At 34.5% G+C, this 20,195-nt stretch overlaps 1 protein-coding gene across 3 annotated transcripts; it reads right to left on the bottom strand.

Moving 5' to 3' along the window:
* Window positions 1-4,242: 4,242 nt before the first annotated feature.
* On the bottom strand, window positions 4,243-18,218 carry GPR15 (G protein-coupled receptor 15). Of its 3 annotated transcripts, none has more exons than XM_033088956.1 (3): window positions 16,604-18,218; window positions 5,394-5,528; window positions 4,243-4,280 (listed from the first exon to the last, which is right to left on the bottom strand). In XM_033088956.1, exon 1 carries the CDS (start codon window positions 18,122-18,124, stop codon window positions 17,033-17,035), a length of 1,092 nt encoding a protein of 363 aa, XP_032944847.1. In that variant the 5' UTR covers window positions 18,125-18,218; the 3' UTR covers window positions 4,243-4,280; window positions 5,394-5,528; window positions 16,604-17,032. The 3 variants fall into 3 exon arrangements, with proteins under 3 accessions (XP_032944847.1, XP_032944855.1, XP_032944843.1); XM_033088964.1 differs by having other exon boundaries at window positions 17,261-18,131; XM_033088952.1 differs by lacking the exon at window positions 4,243-4,280 and adding an exon at window positions 5,132-5,200.
* Between the last annotated feature and the right edge of the window lie 1,977 nt (window positions 18,219-20,195).

The raw sequence follows: 20,195 nt of genomic DNA, 5'->3' as shown, positions 1-20,195 counted from the left end.
AGCTGGCCATCAGCTGTAATCAGATGGCCATCCTCTGTGGCTGGGTGGCCATCAGCTGTTACTGGTTAGCCATTAACCACTAATATAACTGCTGTGGCTATGCTAGGGGGTTGGTTGGTTGTTGGGCAGAGAAGCGGATGGTGGATTGTGGCTAGCAAGTGGGGTTAGCAAGCGTGGATGGCGGATTGCAGATCGTGTGGATCCTACTTCCTGTGTCTCACCCAGCCGCCAGCGAGACTGGGGTGCAGAAAGACCCCCTGTTGGGTACTGGTGGATGTTTGCTTTTCTGTCTCAGCCAGCCGCCATGGAGAATATAGTTGTATGACCCCTATCTATGGCTCCATTGGTGTTCCTTTTTGGCCTCACCATATCCTGCATTTTTATGTGGGGAGCAGGACCAGAGTCCCTGCATGACAGGAGGTATCTCTGCAGCCAAGATATCCCTCCCGATCTTCAATGGTCACATGCCTGTCCATTGTCTCCTCCCCATCTGCCAGTCTCCAGGAGGCTGCTTCTGTACCCTGAAATGATATTATCGTTTAATTTTATCTCCTTTGTACCTTCATGTTGTAGGGTTCTTCTGTGTACAAATTTCTACTAACTTAAAACAGGATGTCTTGAGGTTTGATGAGCTATTGGAGGTAGGCAAAGTATGGGATAGCTGCTTTTAGTAATTTGCTTGTTTGGAGGGACATAATTTCATACAGTGTATTAATTTCCTAGGGCCGCTATAACAAAGTAGAACAAATTCGGTAGCTTAAAACAAGAGAAATTTATTGTCTCTCAGTTCTGGAGGCCAGAACTCTGAAAGCAAGGTGTCAGCAAGCCTATGCTCCCTCTGAAGGCTCTACAGAAAGATCTGTTCTGGGCCTCTGTCCTACTTTCTGGTAGCTTCAGGCATTCCTTGGCTTTGAAATGGCCATCTTCTTTCTCCCTGTGTCTCTTCACATTTTGTTCCCTCTATGTATGTCTGTGTCCAAATTTCCACCCTTTTTTAAAGACATCAGTCATATTGGAATAGAGCCCACCCCCATGACCTCATTTTAACTTGATTACCTCTGTAAAGACCCTATCTTTTAAAAAGATCACATTTTAAAGTTCTAGGGGTAGGACTTTAATATATCTTTTGTGGGGACACGATTCAACCCATAACAATACAATCTATTGAAACTGTAAATGGAATCACTATTCAGGGTTTCTGAGCTACTCAAAACCAAGTGTTCTGACTGGGACTTTTCAGCAACTCATCCAGGGCCCACCTTGGCTTGGTGTGCTGCTTTTCAGCGGTGAGTATACAATTATGTGTTTAAAATTTAGTGATCTTGAGGTGTGCGCTCATGGGCTTGCTGTTTTCTCTCTGCCCTTTCTGAGTCTTGACTGCAAGCATGACTGCAAGCATAGTCAAAAAGTAATGACTATAGTGTACACGTTTTATAATATAAGTCGTAAGATTGTGGTCTCAGGCAGAGACATGAGAGTTGAAAAATCACAAAACAAAAATGATTGCACATTTTGGGGATTTTGGTTATAAAATAAACAACGTTGTGTTTTGTAATTATTGTATTCTTACCCAAAGTTGTTAATGGTGTTTTTTCGTTCAGATTAAGTATCCTCCTTTCTCTAAAAATTACCTAACAATAATGATAAAATAATTTCTAATTACAGATCTTCTAACTCTGTGAAAATGATGTTCAACATTTCAAAACAAGTTTTATCTGACTAAATACAAGAAGACACAAAAATTATAGTATTATTTAAAGGACTCTGGAGGCATTTTGATTCACTTAGCCATATTCAAATGTATGGAAATGTTTGCTTTTTCAGACCTGTAGAATTAGAAACACGTGGATTTGCAAAATGACACAGGGGTCTCAATGTCATTAAAACTCTGCCATTTTATAATTATCACCCAAGCAGCCCCAGTACTACCGTGTTTCCCGAAAATAAGACCTAACTGGAAAATAAGCCCTAGCATGATTTTTCAGGATGACATCCCCTGAACATAAGCCCTAATGCATCTTTTGGAGCAAAAATTAATATAAGACCCGGTCTTATTTTCAGGAAAACACGGTACTACTTTTACTGCTACCAACGCTGATTCTATTACTACTAATAATAACAGATGATGTTTATTGAGCCTGTATTCTGTGCCAGGCACTGTTCCAAGTATTTTCCCATGGTTTGACTAATTTCACTTCCTCAACAACTCAGTGAGGTAAATGCCATCATCTATAATTAAAGAAACTGAGGCACAGAGCCTAAAGTTGCACATTAAGTGGCAGAGCTAGAATTCCACTTTGGACTCAGTGCTCTCATTCTTAATCACTAAAAACAAAAATCTTGTAGGGTGATATTTTCCAAAGTCTGTGCCATAGAACACCAATTTGATTAAAAGTTTCTGAAAAAAAGGAAAAAGTTAATGTAATTAAACACATTTGGAAACTACTGTAAACTATAACCCCTTTGTGTAGACTCATAATGTATGCTATAATAAAAGCTGAGAGGATTTTCCCAGGAAAGAAACCTATATAACAGAATGTAAAATTGAAATTTCAACTAGGCATCAAGATAAAAGAAATGCAAAATTCCCAAGTGAGTTGCTAAGACACTACATACAGACTGTACAAGCATACTATCTCAACAACTCTTGGATCCTTTCTGAGAATACAGAGGTTTGGAGAGATTTCCTTAGGAGAGACTAGTACCTGTGCTCAGGGCCCCAACTATTTTCACCTGGGAAAGTTTGCTACCTCCAACACCAAGCCCAGCGAACCAGGGCTTCAGGGCGACTTTCTATCCCCCACCCCTTTCTTTGTTCTCCCCCCACCCCCGTACTGCCCCACCCCCAAAACAATTGATTATTCCAGAGGGCAGTGTTGTATGCACCAGAATTATAGGCAAGAGGGAAGAATATTATATCTGTTTCTTATTTTTTTTCTCCATAAAGACATGCATAGAATGTTTGTGAAATTTTGAATTTGGGGTATGTCAAATGGATCATTTTAAACATTTGGAAATCTATACAGTATTTGTAGTATTTTGCAAATCATTAGAAATGTCAAAGCCAAGAATGGCTTTGACTTTCAAAGAGACAACTTCTTGACTGTTGCTAGCATTTTCCCCTATCTTCAGAGCAAAATCATGGCTTGGTAGATCATTAGGTCCCTCTCTCCCTCTTTATATGTAATTTCTGATAGAATTATATCTACACACATCTGTGTTAATTAACCCAGCCGAAAAACTTTACTTACAGAGACTTCTAGGATAAACAGATATGTCACAGGGATAGGAACTTACTGTCTTTAAAGGTGTTTTCTGTTACAGCACTAACTAGAGCTAAATAATGAATGTATTATAATGTTTTGAATAAAAATAGTTCTCGAAGATAATTTATAAAATTTGCTGCTCAGAGGCTAAAATAAGGTTCCAGAGGCTAAAATAAGTTTATTAACCATGAATGAGGAGCCTGGTTCTTTGGGTCTGCATGTTTGGACATGTATATATTATGCCTAATGTATAATGCTATATGTAGTTTATATATACTCCAACAACAACAACTTGATAAATCTTAAGTCTCCATAATTAAATTTTTTAAAATTAAAATTTGTTTTTAAACATGTGTGTGTGTGTGTGTGTGTGTGTGTATTAGTGTTTGTGCATACAGGATGAATAAATAATATAAAAATAAAACAAGCATTACTGGCATGACCTACATAAGTCAGCTCATTTATTCAATTCTCATAACCCAAGGAAAATAGTGTTATCCTCATTTTACAGGTGAGAAAACTTGTCCAAGTTCACACAGATTTTACTAGTGGTTTGTTGTTAGTTTCCAACTCAAATTTTTCTGGTTCTAAAGCCATTAGATATCCCACTATATCACACTAGGATTTTTTTTTTTTAAAGATTTTATTGGGGAAGGGGAACAGGACTTTACTGGGGAACAGTGTGTACTTCCAGGACTGTTTTTTCCAAGTCAAGTTGTTGTCCTTTCAATCTTAGTTGTGGAGGGTGCCGTTCAGCTTCAAGTTGTCCTTTCAGTCTTAGTTGTGGAGGGCGCAGCTCAGCTCCAGGTCCAGTTGCCATTGTTAGTTGCAAGGGGTGCAGCCCACCATCCCTTGTGACAGTCAAGGAGTTGAAACGGCAACCTTGTGGTTGAGAGCCCACTGGCCTATGTGGGAATCTAACCGGCAGCCTTCCGAGTTAGGAGCACGGAGCTCCAACCGCCACTGGGCTGGCCCCCACACTACGATTTTTTCATTCCATTATTTTAAGGCATTCTTCATTTTAATTTTCCATGGCAATGGGATAAATGTTGGAAATAGTAGAAAGGTATTATATAAATAGATAAAACTCTAATATTGGTATGATATTAGTCATCACTATAGAAAAAAGTTGTAAGTACTAAAGGTAATTATTATCTTTAACTAAGGTGTCATTGAGAACTTTTCTTAAACCAGCTAATCAAGATACTTCTCAGAGGCACATTTTTACAAGTATCTGTTTAATATATGACTTTAGCAGTATGAAAACATACGAAACTTGTATAGCAAGGTCCACCTTTTGACATATCTGAAAGAAAGCATTTCCCAAAAGGATTCTGAACTCTCAGAAAATTTATATTCTATGACTATTAGGGGTCTTTTGTTGTTTCATGCAAATTTTAGGATTTTTTTGTTGTTCTATTTCTGTGAAAAATGCCATTGGGATCTTGATAGGGATTGCATTGAATCTGTAGATTGCTTTAGGTAGCATAGACATTTTTAACAATGCTAATTCTTCCAATCCACGAGCTTGGAATATCTTTTCATTTCTATATGTGTATGTGTCTTCTTCAATTTTTTCAACAGTGTCTTATAATTTTCAGTACATGGGTCTTTCACTTCCTTGGTTAAATATATTTCTAGGTATTTATTCTTTTTGTTGCAATTGTAATGTTACCTCAATTAAAATTAAATAATAAAAATAAAGTCACTTGTAATAATCACTTATAATAACTAACATTTATTGATATAATAAGCGTTGCAAAAGAGGGAAAAGAAACTTACATTCTCTCAGAAAAAAAATTGTTTTTTCTTCATGTGTTAGTTCAGGTTTGCAGAGAAACAGACCTCAACATTGGAGTAGGCAAGAGATTTATTGGGAGAGGGAGCTAGAGATGGTGGAGAGAGACCCTCAGACTGAGATCAAAGTCTGACACCTATGGAAAAAGAGGGAAGGAAGGAGGACTGGGTAGGTCTTTCCACAGGTTGGTTTATGGATTAAATTAGGTATAATAATATATATAAACCATTTGACAGTTTCTTGATACTGAATGAATACTCAGTAAATGTATATTTTTATTTTTAATCTCCATTAAAAAAATTATTGCAATGAGAATTGTAGATACTTACTACAAGTCATCTGCCCTGTACATTTTTCTTGGCTCTAGAGCTGTACTGTTACAAATGAAAATTGACATCAGGCCAGTGGTTCTGCTTCCTTGAGAGTTGAGTAAACAATCCTCAGACATCCTCAAAGCTAGAAAACTTTCAAGGTAAATTAAGGTGAAAGGAAAAAAAACAAACATTAAAAGTCAACATTCTTTTTCATATGACTACTCAAATAAAAAAATTCATTAGTTTTATTTTAGAAAATTTTCACTCAGAAATATTTGCACTTTTCTAGAAATGTATTATTTATGAATATTTTAGATAGAGCATTTAGAATAAATGGTAAAACTCATCGTCAACTATTATCCTATTCCAACCAATTAATTTGTAATTAATTGAAAGTTGAAATATTTAAAAATAAAATAAAAACTGCAACTATATATACACAAATCAGTCTGACCTTTGACTTAATGGATAAATCAGTTTAGTAAAAGTAAATTGGAAGCTTTGAACCAAACAATGACCTTCTGTATTCAAATATGACTTGATTTTTAATTTGATAAGGATTTTTCTAAAGTTAAATCATCCCAAAGTTTTGGGTTTTAAACTTAAAATTGAACATGACATTTAAAAAATTCCAACTTTGACTTTAGAGGATGAGGCAAAATTGTTCTGAAATATTAATACATGTTTTATGCCACACGTGACATTTATTTCAGCATCTTTTATTTTAAAGTTCAAAAAAGAAAAACATGTTCATTATAGAAAATGTAAAGTACTCATAAAAGTAGAAAAATAAATTAAAATTAAAAGTGGAATTTTTTTTGGTTCTACCACCCAAAACAACTATTGTTAACATTTTAATGCACTCCCTAAATAAAGCAAGCTTAAGTAATTATTCTTTGATGTTAAAAAATAAATAACAGGCTTCATACTCGAATACCATGCCCTCTTATTCTTAAAAATTATGTTTCCTTTTCTCCTATTTTGAGTTAGTAATCATTAAACTTATTATCATTTTATGTCATAAGATTCTTAACCCCCCCACCTAAATATGCTGAATGGAAAATATTATTTATTTAAAGTAAATTTAAATCACATTTTTACTTTATGTGTGGGACAGTTTATAATGTTCTTAATTTGAGAAACAGAGTGGTTTAAAACCACTCTGTTTCTCAAATTTGGGAATCACTGTTAGAATTAGGAAGTCAATTATACAAATATGCCTTTTGAAAAGTGTAAATGAAGTTCCTGAAAGTAATCTATTGAATTTCTTTTGCACACAGACAGCACAGCTTCTTGTCATAACGGCACGTAAAAGAAAGATGGTGGAAGTTTAAGCTTCTAATGCTAGTTTAGGTTGCATAGTCCATAGGCACACCGTCTGTCGGGTGAGCTTTAGCATTAGATTTACTTTTTCTTCTTGCTATAGGTGTAGTATAAGATGTCTGTGACTAGAAAAATTTCGAGGGATAAAGAAAATGAGACTATAATTCTTACTTAGTGTGTATATGCTTTTTCTAAAAAAAAGTTTTCCTGTGGGGGCCCCTGTCGTAGATGCTACTATCCTTTAATGTGGGATTGGGTGTGAGGGTGAGTGAAATAGAAAACTGTCCATTTTTTAAATGCAACATACATTTGATTGTCTAGATAAAGATTTTTAGTGACCACCGGAAGGGATGGAAGACATCATTTCTGATAGGTCACAATTAAGAGGTTATGTTACAGGGAAACATGTTACAAGAAAACATCCTTCTTTCGAAAAAAATTGTATTTTCAATAAAATGGACTTCCTCCTCCCGCGAGAAACATTTTCTTTATATTAGTCATGAATAGGCAAAGGGCTTGGTGATTTGAGATATTTGCATTGGAAAAAAAATAAGAAATATAGTTTGAATTTGAGAATTATTGGAGGGAGAAAGAGAAAGAGCGTATAAACAAAAACAAGGGAATGTTGTGGTGTTAACAAAATCTATTAAAGAATCTGGGAAGCAGAGAAAAAGTGTGGTAAAGTGAAAAAAGCATGAGCTTTGGAATCACAGGCCTGGGTTTAATTGAAATCAAGAGTTTTTTCCGTTCATTAGGATTATGTGAAATCTGATTTCTTTGAATCCTATTTTTTCACCTAGAAAATGGAATTGTTTCTCAACTATCAATTATCAAGCTCTTAATATGTACCAGGTACTGTGTCAAATTCCTTACACTCTCATTTCAATTAATTAGAGCTGCCACTGTCTAAGTCAAGTATAACTGTCCCCATTTCATAGACAGAAATAGATTCAGGAAAGTTAAGGTACTTATTCACCCTCCATAAATAATAAATAGCAAATTCAGGTCGGTGTTCTTTAGCCACAAAATTATACTACCCTACTAGTGGCAGCAGCTATATCATAATGAATATTATAAACTGATGATTTAAACATTTTACGTCATGGTGTTTGAGTTAGCTCTGCTCTTTTCAGGCAATGCCAGAAAGAGACTATTAACTGGTGTAGTGTTTTTTATACTTTATATGGAGTTTGTCTTCCAATCAATTATTTAATCCATAACACTGTTCTGACTTCCTGTCAAAAATGCAGTTATGTAAATTACTTGTTATCTAATGTGGAATATAGGCTTGGAGTTTGTGAAAAGACATAATATTCTGGCAGTAGCTAAAAGAACTCTTGACTATCACATGTTTATAATTGGAAATCACTATTTTTTATTACAAATCATATTGGATTTACATTAAGAAAAGTCTTCCGTTTAAATAGGAAATCAACCGCACAGAGAAAAAGAGCTGACTAGGAATCAAGTAAAAGTTACTGCACCACTTATATTTCTAATCATAGTATAGCTAGAATTACATAAAGAGTAAAATGTTCTGTCTGTTTTTCCCAGCACCACGTATTGCAGAGACTATCATTTCTCCATAGTATATTCTTTCCTCCTTTGTCATAGATTAATTAACCATTAAGTGAGGGTTTATTTCTGAGCTCTCTATTCTGCTTCATTGACCTATGTGTCTGTTTGTATGTCTGTACCATGCTGTTTTGATTATTGTAGCTTTGTAGTAGTTTGATGTCAGGACGCATGATACCTCTGACTTTGTTCTTTTTTCTCAGGATTGCTTTGGCTGTTTGGAGTCTGTTGTGGGTCCATATAAATTTTAGTATTAGTTTTTCTAATTTTGAGAAGACTGTCACTGGTATTTTGATGGGTATTGCATTGAATCTGTAGATTGTTTTGAATAGTATGGACAGTTTAATGATGTTAATCCTTCCAATCCATGAGCACAGTATATCCTTCTATTTATTTGTGTCCTCTTCAATTTCTTTCTTCAGTGTCTTATAGTTTTCACAGCACAGGTATTTCACTTCCTGGATTAAATTTATTCCTAGATATTTTATTCTTTTTGATGCTATTATAAACAAGATAGTTTTCTTAATTTATTCTTCTGATTATTCATTATTTGTGTATAAAAATGCAATGAATTTCTGCATATTAATTTTGTATCCTGCTACTTTACTGAATTCATTTATTACAACAGGATGGAGTTAGAGGGTATTATGCTAAGTGAAATAAGTCAGACAAAGAAAGACAAGTACCATATGATTCCACTTATATGTGGAGTCTGAAAAAGCAAAACAAACAAAACAAAAACAGACTTGTAGAAACAGAGATCAAACTGATGGTTGCCAGAGAGAAGGGGTTTGGGGGGATGATTGAAAAAGATGAAGGGGAATATAGTCAGTAATATTGTGATAACTGCACAGTGACAAATGATTACTAGACTTAGTGTAGTGATCACATCGTAAAATATATAAATGTCAAATGACTATATTGTACACCTGAAACTAAGATAATATTGTATAACAACTATACTTAAATTAAGAAAACATTTAAAAGAAAGTAGCAAGATCACTGTTCCGAAATGCAGTATGATTAGTATAGATTTCTAGCCCCCCCACTAGTTAAAACATTAAAACCAAAAACAGATATACACAATTTGAATACTGAACATTTATACAATTTTTTCATTTTAATTTTAGCCAGTAGGGTAACATTTCTAGCATGTTCAGTTTAATTCAACAATCACACGTGCCTGATTTGGAACAAGGACGTGGATATACAGAAATGAAAACATGGCTCTCTCCTTCTCTACCAGGGAGCTCTCTCCCTAGCTGTGGGACCGGCCACTAAATGATTACATATGCAGATTGCAATAGCTGCTGTGCTAAGGAAGGGCACAGCGAGATGGGGCCCTGCTTGAATGTTGGAATAGTCAACCCCTGGTCAACCCCTCATCACCATTTAAAGATTTTTAATGTATACCAGTTTTGAAATTGTTGCTCTTAGGGAATCAGATGCTTGTACAGGTAATAGGAAGGCCATCGTAAAAAGAATCAGATGATTATTAGGAAAGGGCTCAAGCCATTGTAAGGGTTATACTCACTGAGAAATCAGAAATACAGTAAGTACCATGAAGAACTGGTACCTACTGTAAGTACCACGAAGAGGACCTTTGATTCAGAATTAATGTTTTACAATAAATTTAGCTACTATTTTTATCTTTTGTGCTTCATTTAAAAGTACAGCTATTTTCTTACTACAAAATTAATGCACATTATTTTTGGAAAATACAGGTAATAATAAAAATAAAAGTCTCTTTTAACCTTACTACCTAGTGATAAACATTTTTCTGTAAGGGTTCTGGCATTTTTGTATTCTTACATGAATGAAATAGTCACAGACATGTAATCATCCTGTAAATACTGCTTTATAATCTGCTTTTTTACTTAATTTAATTTATTATGAAGATACTTTTTATGTCAGCACATGGTACAATATTTTTAAAGGCTACATATTCTTCCATTGTAAGGATGTATAGGAACCTTAATTTATTCAGTCAATTTTCTACTAGTAGACATTTAGGTTGTTTTCACTTTTCTACTTTTGCAAACAATGCTGCAATAAAAATGCAATAAAAATGCATGTACGTATATCTTTGCATGTGGCCATAATTACATGCATAATTACATTCCAGGATAAAATCCTAGAAATGAAATTGCTTTTCATGTATATTTCTAAATTCCTCTAGAAAGCTCAGTCAAATTATACTCAATCATCCAAGAAGTCTCCTGACACTCCACACATCTAATCCTGGTCAACATTAATATTTAATGTTTAAATATTTGCCAATTTAATAGGTAAAAATTTATATTTTGTTATTTTAATTTGGCCGTCTTTGATTATTTATCACGCTAAATATTTTCATAATATTTCATAAGTTTATTGGCAGTATTTTTCTATGTTTGAGTTATAAAAGTGAAATTATTATGATTTGAAATTAATTAATTAATTAATTGAATTAATTCTAAAGACTGTATGTTACCGTGTTCCCTGAAAATAAGATTGGGTCTTACATTAAGTTTTGCTCCAAAAGATGCATTAGGGCTTATGTTCAGGGGATGTCCTCCTGAAAAATCATGCTAGGGTTTATTTTCTGATTAGGTTTTATTTTCTGGGAAACATGGTATGTAGGGCTGCATTGACTTTATTCAATTCTTTATTACTTTCCTAATTTTATACTATTTTTATTAATGCACACAAGTCAAATCTGCACTGCATGAACATGTTTTCATTAGAAATATAGTAGCCGTTTCCACCTACCTTCGATTGCTCTGAATCGGTATTTTTTGCTTTAAACATGAAACCACAGGCCAAGTTTCATTTCTCATTTACCACTTCTCCACCTGAGTTGTCAGTTTTGCTTTTGGTCTAAATTGAAGGTGAGCGGGCATCTTATTAAATCACTGTCTTTGGGCAAGGTTTGAGTAGAGCAATCTACTTTGTTTATTTTGTCATTTGAAAATAAATTTAAACCTCATACTCTCCAAAATGTGTTCTTGTGTTTAAAATAATTTTTTACAACTAATAATCTTTAAGGACAATGAAAGTATTTCCATTTGGGGATGACAATGTGAACATTTCTTTAAGGAAATGTGACAATATCTAGGCAACAACCATATCAAAATGGCAGTTACATGAGGTGAGTTGTATGTAGACTAAGTATGGGCTTTCCCCTAAATATTGGAAAAGATCAAAGAAAAATGATTTGACTTGTAATTTTATTTTTATGTATCAAGCTCTTCTTGGGTTTTAGTATTTCATTCTTTGGTTCAAAAAATAAGTAACTCTGGGTACAGTAAACTTCATAAAGAAACAAATTCTACATCCATCTACCTTTTAAAAGCCTACAGACTCTAGTGCCATATGTATAGAGAGTAGTTGATTGTGGTACTTGTTCAACCTTTGAATAGGGAATTTTAATCCATTTATATTTTTATTGAAAATGCTGAGATATATTTATACTTATGTGTCATTTTATTTTGAATTTTGTATTTATTATATTTTTCTTTGCTTTTTCACCCTTTCTTGTATTTTGTCAAGAATACATTTAGTCTGAATATTAGCAACAAGATTCAGTAGATGCTTACAGTTGCACTTGTATACTGTGTGTTTTTGTATTTTGTGAGTGAGTGACTGCAGTAGAATCTTTAGAATCCATCAGTAATAACAAATCCATCAGTTATAATAATAAATTTATGGTTGTCATAGTGCATTGTGTATATTAGACACATTGCATTCATAGTTTGATGTTTGAAATATTGACTATTTTCAAGGAACTCCACAGGTATGTGGCATATAAGGTATAAAATTAAACCACTGACCTATGATGCAATAAAGAATGAGTGACTTAACTAGTTGGCCAGGTCAAACACCCAGGATTAATATCTCAATTCTGCTTTATTTTCTACACATGCAATACTGCTGAAGAGGTTACACTTTACTAAACTTGTATGGAGCAAAATATACGCTATACTGGAATTTGCAAATTTAGGGATTTGTGAAAGTTTTGCAAAAGATAGTTCTTAAATACTGTACTTAAATAGTTAATATATTTTTAATACTTAATTACTGTCTACACCCTATAAGGAAAAGAGCAGAGTTTCTTGCTGAAGACTCTGCCACAGAAAAAAAAAATTTTAATTAAAAATAGTCTTTAGTCACACATAATTTTTGATGCATAAAATTATATTTGCTCTAAGAACATCACAAGAATAGCTATATCTTCTGCCTTGTGCATAATTAAGAACAAATGGGAAAGTACATTTATAAAATTTAGATCATATAGTATTCTAACAAGGAGAACCTTTTATCTTTCATTTTGCACTAATAGTAATATGGAAATGACATCTTTCTAATCAGAACTGATAGGAGCTAGCAGATAGAAATGTTAAGTTTCCCATTAATGCTGACAAACATGCAGTCCTTATAGATGAAGCCTAACTTTTGTTAGCATAAAAGTGTTAGGAAACTAGCTAATTATTAAATCTTAATTCACAAATAAGAAAAACACTGAATAATATCAGATTGATGATATCCTTAACTAGGTCTGTAGACCATTAAAAAAATAATATAAGATAAACATCATATCATGAATCCTTTAAATGGACCACTTGCCTAAGTTAACCACAATGAAACTTAACCACATGTGCTCAACTCAAAAGAGTTCCACTGTAATTTTATAGTTCCTTTGTATCTTAGAAATTTGGTACTCATATACATAAACCAATTTTTTTTAGTTTAATAGTGTTTGCCAACTAACAGAATACTTCCCTCCACTTAGATTAATAAATGGACATTTCATATAAGTTTATATTTCACTATGATTTCACTTGTGATAAGAACCTTCACTTTATTAACAGTTTGGCACATTGGATACTTAAAGTAGGTTTTTCTTTATTTTTCTAATGCTGTAGGTTAATCTTAGGATGCAATTCCCAGTTATCAAACCCATTTAGGAAATATAGCTCTATTAAGAAAATGCCAAAGATAGGGAGAGACAAGAGTAATTCATCCTAAGGTGAATTTTTATATCTGTAGTATACCATCAGGTCACTGGTACTGTTTTTCCCTGTATACTTACATGTAAAGTTTAGTCATAATTGTTTACTTACAGAATTGGTAAAAACAAAGGATGTTGACTCTAAGAACAGAACTTAAGCTAAGAACAGGCATTTACCAGGGACAATCCAATCCATACCAACCTCTGTGGAAGGCCAAAGGTAATAATATTCTAATAGTTAGAATTACCTTCCTGCTTTTTCTCTAGATGGCATGTCTCTCTCTTATGAGACTAGAGGCATTACTTTGCTAGCACGCAACACCAGTGGTTCTTTTAGATATAAATGAGTAATTCTTGTAATATTGCTTAACTTTAGTGAATGAGCTCTGCAGGAAAACTGTGGCTTACTGTTCTTTGTGGCATACATATTTGACAAGTCATTTCTTACCTCTGAGATCGCTACAGGGAATAGAGAATGATTTGAGGACTCAAGATGAATCATAGAGGAAGATTTCTTTCACTCAGCTTACTATCATACTGTGCATTTCTTCATCTATTTAAAAATTAACTCGTAACCTCTAGTAATAGTGTACTCTCAGTCACGCACATAGCTTCTTTTTAAGACTGTTATTCTCACTTAGTGTTATTCTCACTCAGAGGTGATTTTGACGTTAGAGTGGACAAATTAATGTACTCCCAGGAATATCAGGTTAGTTTTAATTTTTACGTTTGGCCCAAATGGAGTAAATGTATGTTTGTGAATGTGGACGCCTTGAGGATACCTATTTTAAAATTAAGTATAAGTTATCAGACATCTTACTCAGGTTTTATTGAAGAGCTTTTCTGTGGTAAATTCAAGAAAAATTACTTGAGAAATGCTTGGGAGATTACTATCCTTTTATATTTGTTAGTAAATCCTGGCAATAACTTCAGACTACTTAACCAAATGACAATGAGTAATGTTAATCTACAGTGATTTCTTTATAGATTTACTCTTATTAAATTTTATTTTGCTTTTCTATCTTTGGATATAACCAGCAAGGCATGATTGATTATGTTAGGGTGTCAGATTAATTTTCTAGAAATTGGTGGCAATCTGTGTCAATTTGTTCTATAATGACATCAAATTACCACAAAGTAGCCCTCACAGTAGTTTGAGATAACAAAAATCTTGAAAAGTTACAAATTTATGTCTGTTTCTAGATATATCTATATATGTATATAAATAGAATTTGTTCATATTAAAAATGTGGAAATATTATGGTTTCAAAATATGCAAAATGAGACCTAACCAAACAATTTATAATAAAACTTTTAATGCTATTATAATGTAAATTCCATTTCATACTAGAGGAATCCATATATGACACAATAACGTACCAGCTTAATCAAGTTTTGAACTTTTTTCTATGAGAGTTATGCTATATGTAAAATTGTGTCTATTTTTTCTTCTATCTGTGGTACATTATGAACATAAAATACGTTAATTTTTTTAAAGGGATTACATTAGCTTGTCTATTTAAAGTATTAAAAAGTACAACAGTAATTTTTTTCAATGTTATTTTAAATATTCCCAGCAAAAACTAACGAGATGAAACAGAAGTAAGACAGATTCTTGATATTTATTAAAGGAAAGTCATTGTTATTTGATATTTTAGTTTTGAAAATTTTAAGCAACATTTAATAATTAATAATAGAAACACAATAGCTTCATATAATAATCTTTTACTCAATTTTTAAAAAACCTTTATATTTATTATTCTTACACGATCTTGAGAATTCTATAGACATAGATATTACCAGCTACATTTAAATATGAAAGATTAAAATGATTTGCTCAATATCCCAACATTAAGGATGAAGTTAAACCTAGCAACATAGGTTTTCTCATTTCATAACAAATACCTTAGCTGAGTGATTGGGCTCTTTTTTAAAGGTAACATTTCTCAAAGACAATGATTTTCATGATTAGTAATAGTGCTTTTGTTGATTTGTTATAAAAAAATGAATCTCTTCTACCTTCTATATTTTGTGTTTATTTAACCTTTGGAAGTCTATTTAATTGTTTTGAATTGTTTTAAAGTATTCTAAGAAGCTTTATTTCTTATGATTTACAGGAATTTTTTTCTGTATATATGATAAATTACTAAAAGGCTTAAAATATGAATATTAATATTTTGATGGAAATTAGTAGAACATAGAAAAACACTTATATAAAGACATTATATTTTTATTTAATAAAATTTTAAGAGAAATTAACCATTTTTTAAAACAAAACTATATTTTCAACTTCTAAATGGATTATAAGAAGATGCCTGATATTTGAGATTTCTCCTAATGTGACAGATACACAGAATGAACTTGAATTACTTAGTCTCTGAAAAAAATTCTAAGGTTTCTCTAATTTTCAAACCTAATAGTTAGAAGTAAAATAGTAATTCATTTGAGTTAACAGTTAGTGTAAAAACATACCCCACTTTCTCTTGAATCAAAAGATGTTTACAGTAGTATGTTTGCTGCTGCAAATCCTTTTGTGTTTACTGCTAATTACAGTTTTTTTCACTTCAAACTCTTTAAAAGGAATATTAGGTGCAAATCAACTCAATAAATATGTATTAGGTGAAGGAATCGAAGAAGGTCTCTGGGTTTGGAAAACTGTATATAAAATACCAGTATCGTCTTTGTTATGGAATTTTCACTTCAGCTGAATACAGAGCATTCTACCTTCCTATATTACTGGATCAAATCTTGAAAGTATAGACCCTGAGCAAATGATGTTATGGAGAATATGTGGCACTAACATTTTAATTAAAATACAAAATGATAGTCTGTACGAGGGCATAGCTAAGCATTTGATGACCTCTAATTATACTAGTAGTAACATTTTCATTTGATAACTAGATAGCTGAGTAATTAAAAACGTAATTAAAGAAAAGTCATATCCTAATTTACAAGGCAATGAAAACAGCACAGCATAGTAAAACTATTGAAAAGTAGTTGCTACATCATTACAATGAGATACATTTTTACCAATATAAGGCAAATAAAGGTCAAAACTTGCCCTATGCTTTCTTGTTAAAATATTATAGAAGACCAGGTGATAAAGAAAGTCCAAAATCATAAATACAATACAAAATGATTTTGTCCCCGTGATCTTTTTGCCAGTTCAAAGTTACTGTGAATGGCTTAAGGTGAAAGACAATGTTGGAAGATGGTAAGAATCACCCTACAAAGTGTTAAAAGATCAAGGCCAGAACCTCACTTTGTTACTCAGGAGCAATTAATTACAGAGCAGAGGTATATTTTTTGCTACTTGTATTATCACCACATTTCTCACCAGATGAAAGTGGGTAGCGTCCTTTAAAATGTAGTCCAATTTGGAGCCCAGTATGAAGGCTGGTGTGGATCAAGTTACCATGGTTCTTGAGAGAGGAAAGTGCCTGATTGTGCATTAACAATCATAAAGGAAGGATCTGGTCCAAGCAGGAGCCTTTATCTCAAAGTTCAAGGATCTATAGGAATTGTATTTTGCCCAGTGAACTTAATTGGCAAGGGTCAAATAAGGCCATTCAGCTCAAAACAACAACATACAGCCTAATTATAGCCACAAACACAGGGACTTTTCAGTCCTTCCTCTCTTTTAAATTTAACTCCTCCTTGTATTTACGAAGCAATACGAATACTTTCAGCAATACTTTGCTTCCTTCCTTGTCGCTGACCCAAATTAACTTTCCAATCCACCAACAGAGCTTGAAATGTCACCCTTTTAGAGTGACACAGATCTCTTTCTCCTTCTGGCAAAATCCTCTGTATGAATGAAGTTGGAGAGAGCCTTAGTGAGGTGACTATCTGATGTCTCGGTGCTGCTCCCAAAGTCATAGTTCTTCAGGCAAGGGCACCAGCAGCGCACAACAGCCCTGCGGATGTAGCTGTCAAAGATATAGTAAAGGAACGGGTTGACACAGCTGTTGGCAAATGCTAAGGGCCCACTCACCTCCATGCCCAGCTGCAGAAGAGCTGAGGAAAAGTAGAGTTCTTGCTGCAACCCAGAGACAATGGCCAGGAGCTTGAAAGTATTAAAGGGCAGCCAGGAGACGACAAAGGCTGCCACAACAATGAAGATGATCTTCATGGATTTCTTCAGCTTTTTGTTATGCTTCCCCGACTGCTGGTAATGGACACACAGCTTCCTTGTGATGCAACAGTAGCAAGTCACAATGCTCACCAAAGGGGCAAAAAAGGTAAAAATTAAGGCCACCAGGGCCCAAGCCAGTTTAGTTGAAGTGGCCCTCTTCTCTGCACAGTATGGCTGATCATTAATCAGGGTGAGCTCCCTGGACAGAAGAGTAGGCAATCCCAGGAGGCAGGAGATTAACCAGACACTGGCACAGACTCTGTATGCACAGTCTCTCCTTCTGAATTTCCTGGATACGGTGGGACACACGATGGCCAGGTAGCGGTCAACACTCATGCAAGTGAGCAAGAAGACGCTGCAGTGCATGTTGACTGAGATCATGTAGGAGCTGCTTTTGCACAGGAAAGAGCCCGTTCTCCACAGTCCTAATGACGCTTCTTTATCCACCCAGAGAGGCAATGTGACCAGGAAAATAAAGTCGGAGGCAGCCAAGTTTATGATAAAGATGTCAATCAGTCTTCGGCTGCCCTGTTTGAAATGCAACGCACTCATGAGGACGAGGTTCCCCAGCATTCCAGTCAGGAACACGGCTGTGTAAAATATGGGAAGAAAGACTGATGTATAAGGAGCAGGGGAGTGGGTCTCCTCAGCCTCAGGATTTTGGCTCGTAACATAGAAATAATCCAAATAAACTGAGGTTGCTTCTGGTCCATCTGGGTCCATCACTAAAGATCTGGTGCCAAATCTGGTAAGTTTCCTTACCTAGGAAGGTTTTGTATGAATTTTAGAAATCTCAAGGCAGCTTCTTTTATACAGTGCCTACCTTGCCTCCCCCCACCCCACCCCACCATCCTCCCTCCCTTAAAACATCTTGGGACAAGCGTAAAAAAAACAGACATAAAAAAAAAAAAATTAAAAAAAGCAGTTTCTACCAGTCTACAGAAAGGGCCCGCCAGGAACACCACCCTGATTGGTGTTGGGTGGTTGTGGTTGTGGCTTTCTTTATTTGCATTTGCCCAGGAAACTGAGGTGCTTTTTGACTTGTTTCTGCAAGATATTCAACATGTTTCTTTAAATCCATAAATTAGGAAACGGATTAACTTTTTTTCCTTACCTACCTTAAAGACATCGTGTGATTTTCTGACAGTGAGAATCCTTTTGCTCTAGCCTTCTGCTTCACATATAGGGTACTGTTTTACTTTTAGAATTTAAGGCAATGATGATGAAGATACTCTTTTTATTTACATCATTCAGGAAGTGTGAAGAAAATAGTCTTTCATTGCATAAAGAGTGAACTAAAAATTTCGCAAATCATACCAGTCCACATCTATGGCAAACATCATAATTCCACTTCAGGTATGAGATTTTCCCCATTTATTTGGTTCTTTTAGTTCATATGGAGTCGATCCTGTCTTATTCAGCATGTTTTTAAAACATCCTCAAAAGGCTGAGACCACATCTTGTGCTTTTATTATTATTTGAAAGAGATTTCCACTATAATTAGCACAGCACCTTGCATATAGTAGGTAATTTGGAAATGTTAGTTTATTTGAATTGATTAGAAAAACTCTTGTTTCTGTTGTTCAGTATAATTAGAGAGAGTGAATTCATGGGCATTTAACTGCAGGCGTTGTTGTTCTTTATGTAGCTTACAAACACATGTTTAAAAATCACAAATTGCTATTTTTACCTCCTTATCTGTTATTGTAATTCAACCAATGAAATTCCTTTTGTTAGAGTTAACATCATTGATTAGGAGATTTTACTCTCTACTAACCCTCAAATAACTATCCTTCATTAGACTATAGATCCCCTCTCTTCTTCACACCTCACCTTTATAGCAGTAATTTTTTAGCTGTTGAGCTATGACTTTTCCTTAAGTACCTCCACATATCAGTGAACTTCACTTTTGGAATTATTGACCTGGCAACACAGACCCATATTAAATGGCATTATAATGGAGTCGCCAGTAGAGGCACTACAAAAGGAAGATTTGGGGTTCATTCAAAATACCTGAGAAATAGGGTAACATCGACAGGATCCTATCATACATCTGTCCTCTTTCTTTTTTCTTTTCTTAAAGTTTTATTAGGGAATATTGGGGAACAGTGTGTTCTTCCAGAACCCATCAGCTCCAAGTCAAGTCGCTGTTTTCGATCTAGTTGTGGAGGGCACAGTTCACTGGCCCATGTGGGAATCGAACTGGCGACACTGGTGTTGTGAGCACTGTGCTCCAACCAACTGAGCCAACCGGCCACCCCCTGTCCTCTTTCATATTAGGAAGACCATATAAAATACAACAAATTCTGAAACTGTCGCCATTCATTTCAATTCTGTACTGGCTGAAGTGGCTCAAGCTTCTCTCACTCTATTCTCTCTTTCCCTCCATCTCATTTCATCACCAAAATTACAGTTTCAGGTTAATATTACTATTGCCTGGAAGAATGGATGCCTGTGGATGAAAATACGATTGTTAAACACTTGAAGTCCTTTCTACTGAATTTTTATTTCTTCTGTAATTAATATATTGAAAAGAATGATGCTGCCTGCTATATTTGCTCCTTCTCTCGTTTTCCTGACGTGTTCTAATGTCACCTCAGGCAGGCATGTGAGTCGAGGTCAGAGAAAGATGAGGGCTTCCCTGATCTGGGGCAGCCCCAGGAAGTCTCTTGGGAGTTGGTTTATGGGCCTGGGTCTGCCTTCTTCTGTGTCCCTGGCTGCTTTGAGCGGGGGACCAGGCTGCGGATAAGAGAAACTAATTCATTGACATTTCTGGGATAGCAGTCTTTCTTAC

This window comes from Rhinolophus ferrumequinum, chromosome 2, assembly GCF_004115265.2.
Source record: "Rhinolophus ferrumequinum isolate MPI-CBG mRhiFer1 chromosome 2, mRhiFer1_v1.p, whole genome shotgun sequence".
Taxonomy (NCBI): Eukaryota; Metazoa; Chordata; class Mammalia; order Chiroptera; family Rhinolophidae; genus Rhinolophus; species Rhinolophus ferrumequinum.
The sequence above is the reverse complement of the archived record's forward strand: the minus strand, read 5'-3'. Positions and strand labels throughout refer to the sequence as shown.

Excerpts from the sequence above, each read along its gene's own strand:
- GPR15 (XM_033088956.1), bottom strand. The coding sequence starts at position 18,124 with ATGGACCCAGATGGACCAGAAGCAACCTCAGTTTATTTGGATTATTTC.